This window comes from Centroberyx affinis, unplaced genomic scaffold (assembly GCF_046629955.1).
Source record: "Centroberyx affinis isolate AG114_WGS23_722 - 3 ecotype Tasmania unplaced genomic scaffold, CSIRO-AGI_Caff_v1 ptg000514l_1, whole genome shotgun sequence".
NCBI classification, from domain to species: domain Eukaryota; kingdom Metazoa; phylum Chordata; class Actinopteri; order Beryciformes; family Berycidae; genus Centroberyx; species Centroberyx affinis.
In genome coordinates this window covers 344,831-352,952 of record NW_027279163.1, presented here as the reverse complement: position 1 = coordinate 352,952, position 8,122 = coordinate 344,831, and the positions used below count along the sequence as shown (strand labels likewise).

At 40.2% G+C, this 8,122-nt stretch overlaps 1 protein-coding gene across 1 annotated transcript; it reads right to left on the bottom strand.

Moving 5' to 3' along the window:
* Window positions 1-1,057: 1,057 nt before the first annotated feature.
* Window positions 1,058-6,553, bottom strand: gabrp (gamma-aminobutyric acid type A receptor subunit pi). Its single transcript, XM_071517675.1, has 9 exons — window positions 6,501-6,553; window positions 6,182-6,294; window positions 5,969-6,036; window positions 5,584-5,801; window positions 3,923-4,005; window positions 3,563-3,700; window positions 3,224-3,376; window positions 1,717-1,910; window positions 1,058-1,429 (listed from the first exon to the last, which is right to left on the bottom strand). The coding sequence occupies exons 1-9, from the start codon at window positions 6,551-6,553 to the stop codon at window positions 1,097-1,099; spliced, it is 1,353 nt and encodes a 450-aa protein (XP_071373776.1). The 3' UTR covers window positions 1,058-1,096.
* Window positions 6,554-8,122: the final 1,569 nt, after the last annotated feature.

Below are 8,122 nucleotides of genomic sequence, written 5' to 3'. Positions count from 1 at the left end.
TGTGCTGGAGCCAGCACTGCACAAGGTGAGATGTTCAGCTGTTAATGTGGGAAGAGATGGCCTAAGTAATGTGATGTGTTGAATAATAAGTGGATGGAAGACAGTCTAAGCCATGATGTGCCTCTGACATTACATAATGTTATTTTTCTTACCTGTACATAGTGAGCCATGACTACTGTTTTGTATATATTTTATACTGTACAAGGTGGTTTCATTTCTCCTCAACATATGCCATGCCTATAGATAATATAGTGACTAACACAATGGTGCTGTTCAGTGATACAAACCAATTTTCTCTGAATGGGAAAGCCCCATCATGCATCATTTTAACAATTTTTCTCCTAAACCTGTGGTTGACTTTTGCACTTTACTGTTTTCCTACCTGGATAAGGGAATAATAAATTCATGTCTTATTTTCTAAACATTTGGTCTTAAAGGGTTAATGAATGGGTAATAATTGAATTATCATTGTGATAACACTGAGTTTTCGTTATTTGTGAGAATAAAGACATTGAATTTCTTCCTTAACTCATCGAAAATGCACCCCGACACATTCTCAGTCACTGGTTTATTGTTTTAGTTTGACATGACATAATGACATACTGTATATGGCCTCATAACTCATACAAACAAATGTATGAAAAGCAAAACAAGAAAAAAATGTACACATCTAAATCAGTCACTTTATACAAGTAAGAAGGCAGTTCAAGCAGCACAGTATAGTGTGGTGCAATTCAGGCAGCCCATTGTTTACATCAAGTGAACAGCCCCAATTGATCCCCTGTTGTTCTATGTATTTGTCTGTAGATAGACAGATACAGGCATTGCACTTTTACATATTAATATTTTGTCAGCCGTCCATTCATACATGACCAATAACTTTCAATACACACTGTGAGACAGAGAAGAATGACTGGTTCCTAGCCAACCTAGTTTACTTATAAGTTAAAGCATGTGTGGAACAAAAAGGCTCTAACCTAAAGGTGGTATAGTCAGTTTAGATCCAGGCAGTGGCGACTGGTATTAGGTCTCAAATGAAGAGGTAGAGCAGCCTTAGGATGGTAAACGTAATTAGGCATCAGTTAGGAGCTAGGACTCAGAGAAAGAGATAGTAAAGCCAGTAGAGGATATTGACGAAGAGGAAGGCAAGGGGGAAAACAGTGCGGGCGTGGCGGTCGATGTTGTGTGGATTCTCCACAATGAAGACCGATGCAGCTCTGCGGGATGCATCCTTCACTGATGACAGGCCGCAGCCCTTCCCTGGCGTTTTCTCGTTTGACCCAGCATCGCTCTTTGCATCGCTCTTTACTGATTGGTCCAAGGGCTCCTCTGCAGTGGAGTCTATTTCCACAGACTGATTTGGTTGGCTGAATCTGACCATAGGGATGGAGCCATTGCCATTTGATTCATTGAACTCCCTCAAGAGATCCTGAGAGAGGGAGAGAGAGAGATAAATCAAATACTTTTCGAATTCTGTCTAAATCTCCTACCTAAGTAGCATAAAAGAAACCATATAAAGTATATAAATACTGTTTAAGAGCGTGAGACTCAGAGAGACTAGTGATCAATCAATGTGCAGTAGGCAATATAGCATATTGATCCTTCTCCTGGAAAGATGCTGCAAAGATGTGAGAAAATGTTTACCATGTTCTTTATGATCTAAAATGGCAATGTCATTTAACTTTCATTGTGTTTGAATGCAAACGGCCTGCTCACCCTGTGTAAGTCTTCTATGGTCTGGTGCTGCATGGTACAGAAGTGGGCACAGGCGTACTCCAGCAGAGCACCAAAGATGAAGGTGAAACAGATGCCAAGGTAAACATCTATGGCTTTGATGAAGCAGTTGGCGTTAGGCAGGGAGGTGCGAGCGCCCATCATCAGCGTGGTCATCGTCAAGACTGTTGTCACTCCTGAAGCATAGATCACAGTGTTTACTATCCCTGTCCTCTTCTTTATGTAAGGTTGTGGTCACATCTATAATCTGTCTATTGGTAATCAATTCAGGTGTAGCAGACAGTTATGATAAATTGTTTTCATCTAGCCCAACATCCATCTATTCCTCCATCCTCTCAATCATCCTCTGCCTTTCAGTCTCCTCTCCTTCCTTTCATTAGCTTTTCCTTTCCTTTCCCAGTTGCTCTCTGATCTAAGCTCTCCTCTCCCATACTAATGGAAAGAACGGGAAGCTTTTGTCCATTGGTGTCAGTAAATAATCTAATTGTTTAAATGTGTATTGAACTGATGATGTATTATATTGAGGGAAGATAGAATACATTGCTGAAGTTAGTACTTTGTCAGTCCTTGCATGCACTGAGCTGCATCATTTGTAATTGACTACCAGATTTGATTATCAGTTGGTTATCGAGCCACCAGGGGTCAGGGTCACACTTTTGTCCATAAGTTACACACTTACATAGACAAGATGTGATTGACTCCACTGTTTGCTAAATCCTACATTAAGTGTAGCCACCCTAGAAGTCCCACTTTATAATTAAATTTGTTAAATTTTAGGAAGCTAGCTAGTGCTGAAAGAAGTTGATTGTTGCCAGAGGTCACAAGGAATGGTAAAGCCACCAGATGTGAAGTTCACTTTGATTTTTCCCATGAAAGTGCCGCTGACAACTCATAACTTTTGTTTTGAACTTTTACATCCAAATAAACTTTTAGTACTGTGCTTACAATAATGAATCAGAAAATGAACCTATTGCTCTGTAAAATCAACCTGGATACTGTGATAGTTGCCATAAAATCAGTCACACATTCACTGTCCAGGGAGCCATTGGTTTTTATTGAAAATTGTCTTGGCTTTCTTGTTTATGGCTTTGGGAGAGACTGGTTTATGTGAACAAATCTAGTCTGTATTATCCCAGAACATGGCAATAACATGTGCAATAACAATAACCCTGTTTCAGTGTGGATTTCTCTATATGAGACACTATGTATTGCAAAATGCAGGATACAGTTTGACTATATATTATAAGTATATATATATATATATATATATATATATATATATATATATATATATATATATATAGGTAGTGATGCTAATGTAAGATAAATGGATCAATACATTATGGGGAATTTCTATGACATTAATTAATAAATGATGCACTCAGATGTAAAATTTAGACCTTTTTTTTTGCACAACCAAAATAATGGTATGTACAACTATACAAGTGAAGCACAGTAGAGATGTGGTAGTGACCAATGTGGTACTGACCAATGCAGGTCCTAGCTGGTACAGAGGACTGGCTGATCCAGAAGGAGACCCAGGAGAGAACCACCAGCAGAGTGGAGGGAACATACGTCTCCAAGATAAAGAACAACACGTTTCTGCGCAGTGCGAAATGTAACACCAGCTTGGGGTATTGTCCTACAGAGAGACACACAAAGACACTTCTTCATATCAGAAGAAGAAAGATTTTGAAAGATGATATGATCAAATTCTACCCTATCAGTTATTTTGTGGCCTCCAATCTCTGCACATGGTCATATTCCCTTTACATGCCACTGGTTAATATGTAATACAGTGGAGTTGCAGGAGTTGAAGTAAGCCTACCTGTCTCATACACAGCTTCCGACACTGTTGTGTAGTAGCTCTCCACACTGTACTGAGCCAGCCGCAGTGTGTCAAGACCCTTCACCGAATCATTCCCTCTGGTCCAGTAGAACACCACATCCTGCAGGTTATAGCCCCCTGACCACACACACACACACACACGGACACAGACACACACCAATTTGTTTTTGATAAATCTGCCACACACAACTTTGTCTATTCAATTTCATTCACTCACTCAGTGTATACTCACTACACTGGATGATGATGACATCGATGATGGTGGTGGCGATAATGATGATGATGGTGATGGTGATGAGGATGATGATGCTTTGGTTTGATGGGTTCACAGGTACTCACAGCTCTCCAGCTGCAGGGTGCACACCTGTCTGTCCATGGGATACTTGGTCAGGTCCATGTTACAGGCAATCGTAGCTGTGATGCTGTGTACATAATAAGATCATGATCGGCAACCTTAAAAAAAATCCCCTCCATGGAGTCACATAAGTTATTCCTTTGATCTTAGACAGCTCAATAAATATTTTGTGAACATGAAGACCTCTCTCCCTGAGCAAGAATCAAGAGAACCAAGAATCTAATCTGAAATGTCATCACAAGATATTTTCTGGAGCTGCTGCATTAAATATGTATTAGTGGCTGGCTTGGTGGACTTTGTTTATAGTCTTTAGAACTGAAATTATTTTTATATATATACTGTATTAGTTCTAGCAGTTCTGAACCAGAAAATATACTAATATCCCTGGAAATGGGCGTGTCAAAGTGGCCAAAATTAAAACAATTTATGGTAATTTGTAAAGGCATAAGGTGGGTCCTTGGTTGACAAAATGATAACATGTAATTTTACAGACTGGATATTCTCTATTTTAGAGATATTGATTGATCAACTTCAGGTCTCCCAAAATAGATCTATAACAAAAACTATATATATCAAATCCTGCATCAGCAAATCCTGATCCCTATCATCATGGGAACACTGATTTGAGGTGGATTTTTGCTTTCAAGAGGAATATCACTTCATTTAAGAATTCATGCGGCATTGAAGTGGTCAAGGAAACCATCACCATCACTCATGTGATATTGACATGAAAGACTGTCTGCATCTGTCTTCCAAGGCTAGAAATCAATGCATGAATTGACAACTGACTTTGTTTTTCAGTCAGCCTCATACAGTCAGGCACTGCTGACTGTATGAGGCTGACGGTTATGAATCAAAAGACCGTTCCCATATCCCCGAAAATTACCCTGGCTACACAAATCACCCTTTCCATCCTTTTCCATTAATAAAGCTGTACATTAACATGACATGCTGTCATGACAAACTCTTTTATTGCGGCCTTAGGGGACATTTTATGAATGTTCATTAGCACAAACTGAACTGATTGAAGGGCATAAGAAAACATATTTGAATATGGAAATTCAGTGGTTTTCCCTTAAGTTACATGACTGAGTGATGATACATAAATGTATTTTTTCTTTTTTTCTCAGTAGAACCCAAGGCCAATTAAAGGATTGAGTGTTTTAAAATGCATAAAAATAATCATGCATTTGTTGCTGTTTTGTAAGATAATATATATATATATATATATATATATATATATATCTTCTTGGAATGACTCACTTGGAGAGTTTGTAGCAATGTCCCCCAGTGTTAATTGTTTTGGATATTATTTTCATTATTTATTTCCTTTCAGTTTTATGTTATTATCATTGCATGCATGTGCATGTGTGTGTGTGTGTGTGTGTGTGTGAGTGCTTTCCCCTTTCTCTCCTTTCTCTTTTCATCTTCCTATATTTTATGTAACTAGCACCACTTTCCTTTGTATTCTTTTAGGTCAGTTTCCTCATACAAGCTCAACTGAGTCTTAAGTTTCTGCTGCTGCACTCAGAGTCGTAAGAGTGTCAGTTAAATGCCTAAAATGTCAGTGAATGTTCAACCTCTCTCACACATCCGTGTGGCAATGCTGTTCAAATAAAGAAACCTAAACCTTTCCACCATGTACCGCAGGGCGTAGAGAACAGTTCCATTACTGAAGATGCGTATGAGGCGGTTTTCCACTGTGACGTCATGCAGGAAGGAGCGTTTGGAGTCGGGGATGAAGGTGTCAGGGATCCAGAGGAGCGACACCAGGCGTCCATCCACACTAACACTCTCATTTCCCGGGAACACCAGCCTGGAATCACGCCACCGCTGACGCAGGAAGATAGTTGCAGTGTAGTCCTAAAAAGTTGATGGGAGAGAGATTCTAAACTGCACATATTCTTTCCTCCATTTCCATTTCCTTCATTCATTCCATTTCACACTCATTCCCTTACTTTAGCATCACTCACTCACTCATTAATCCGCTCATTCAGCCATGCAAAAATATCAAGAAGAATAAAGTATACCATGTTGATTTCGGAGATGGCATCAATGCTGGCGATATCAAGACTCATCCCAATTTCCACAGGACCCTCTATCAAAGACAGACACATAGCTTTGGAAATGGGCCAACTTTCAATTAGAGGGAAATTAGGTTTTAGAACTCAAAATCTTTAAATATTCTGCATGCAAAGCTTTGTTGTGAAACCCTTTATTCTACTCATCAAGCTCCTTCCCACCATTGAAATTGGGTCTGAGGTAGCGGTTGTATCCCTTCATCAGCTTCTGGATTGTTGGCAGTAGCTGGGAATCATTCCACTCTCCCCAGTGGTGGCCAGGGAACATGCAACCACTGACAGTGAGAAAGAGGGATGAAAAAAGAAATGAGGGAGTGAAAGAGGGGGACAGAAAATTGTTTTTTTTTTGTTTTGTTGTGATGGGGTATTTCATCAAAGAAAGACAAGCATGAAGCTCCATAAACTAGGGCAATATATTTCCAATCAATACCAATACCAATGTCAATTTCAGCGCTAAAGTGACTTCCATTCTTGGCCTCACCTGTGTGTCAACATCAGACACAGGATCAGTAGGGTCAGGGCCTGTTCAGACATTATGGATCACCTGGCAGATCAGCAGCTGCGCTCAAAGAGAAGTGAGAAAATCAAACCATGAAGACACGTAATCCACTGTACACACACCATTCCCCTGCACATGTGCAATAGCCTCAGTTGCAGACACCCACATGCTATGACACACTTTCACCACAGGGTGGCAGCACCTCACCAAGGCGTAACGCAGCAGCTCTTCTCGTGTGACATTAAGTGATATCTCCCTGTTCCACTCGTGGTGAAACGCGCTGGGAACTTGTATTGATCCCAGCCTCCCTACTTTCATGAATATCTCATTAGCTGCTCCATTGTGCTTTCACACCCACGCTCGCGCTCACACACACACACACACACACACACACACACACACACACACACACGGACACGCAAAGAGGAGATAAGGCGAAGCTTTTATAGATAAGTAATTAGTGTCAGTATGTCAGTAGGTTTGTCACCTGCTGATTTATGCAGCTACTGTCCCATAGGTTTATCACAAAGCCTTCTCCCTGATACCTAACCCTTTCTATCTCTCACTCATCAGTGCTTCCTCATTCCCTAATATTGTTGCCCGCCAACCCCTTCCCATCTCTCCCAAATCTCATTGTCAAAGGTAGACAGTCCTGCTTTCCTCTCAGTTTCATCTAGATAATCAAAGTCCATCATGCACTGTATTTGTGCTTTTTCTAGCTATTCCCAAAGCAGCCTCTGCATACTATATAAATTATATTGACATGTTTGTGCACCAGAAATGACAAAGCCCTGGCAAAGCCTTTTCACTTGCGCAGAACAGAGGGATTCGTTAGAAATTCAATGTATTATTCAAACACCACCACAACCATAAGTAGTGATACATAGGAAAACAAATTGATTTCCTTTCCTAATGGCCAAAGTGAAAATTAAGACAGCAGGTTTTTCAGTTTTTTTCCCCCTGTCAAGTTATTTTGTATTTTCATTCAGTCTTTTGTTGCTTAAGCTTAAGTCTGATTTAATTCTTTCTTTTTGTTTATGCATACTTCCTTCCATCCTCTTATCCCTCTTTCAGTCCACTTCTCACTCAATCCCCTCTTGCTCTCCCCTTCAGCCATGCACACAAACTGTAGAATCCGCTTCTCCAAAGGATAATGGTCTGTAGTACACTTTCTCCCGTTTCCCTTCCTTCTCTACATGTTTCTTTCCTCTTTTCCCTTCTTTAGAATTGCCTGTGCATGCACTCCAAAAGAAGCATCTCTCTTTACATTTGATCAGTTTATCTCCTTCTCACTCTAACAACATTTCTCTCTCTACCTGTCCGTCTTTCTCACATACACTATTTTCTTAGTCAGATTCACTCTCACTCCTTCTCTTACCTGTCTTATTCTTTATGTCTTGCCACACTTATCTTCTGGTTGTCTTTTCCCCCCTCAGGGCCTCTCCTCTTTCTCTCCTTCCTTTGTTTCTTCTTCCTCTCTTCCGCCTTTCTCTGTCCCAAGTTTATCCAGTGGCAGAGATAGCTCTCTCACCCAGGTTATTTATTTGTTTGTTTTTTCCAGTCTTTTCTCTGGCTACCAGTAAATCACTGTTGGTTATGCTATT

Coding starts and splice junctions, on each gene's coding strand:
- gabrp (XM_071517675.1), bottom strand. CDS start 6,553: ATGTCTGAACAGGCCCTGACCCTACTGATCCTGTGTCTGATGTTGACA. Junction 1,911..3,223: donor ACCAGCTAGGACCTGCATTG/GTCAGTACCACA, acceptor TCTATGCTTCAG/GAGTGACAACAGTCTTGACG. Junction 1,430..1,716: donor CCATAGAAGACTTACACAGG/GTGAGCAGGCCG, acceptor TCCCTCTCTCAG/GATCTCTTGAGGGAGTTCAA.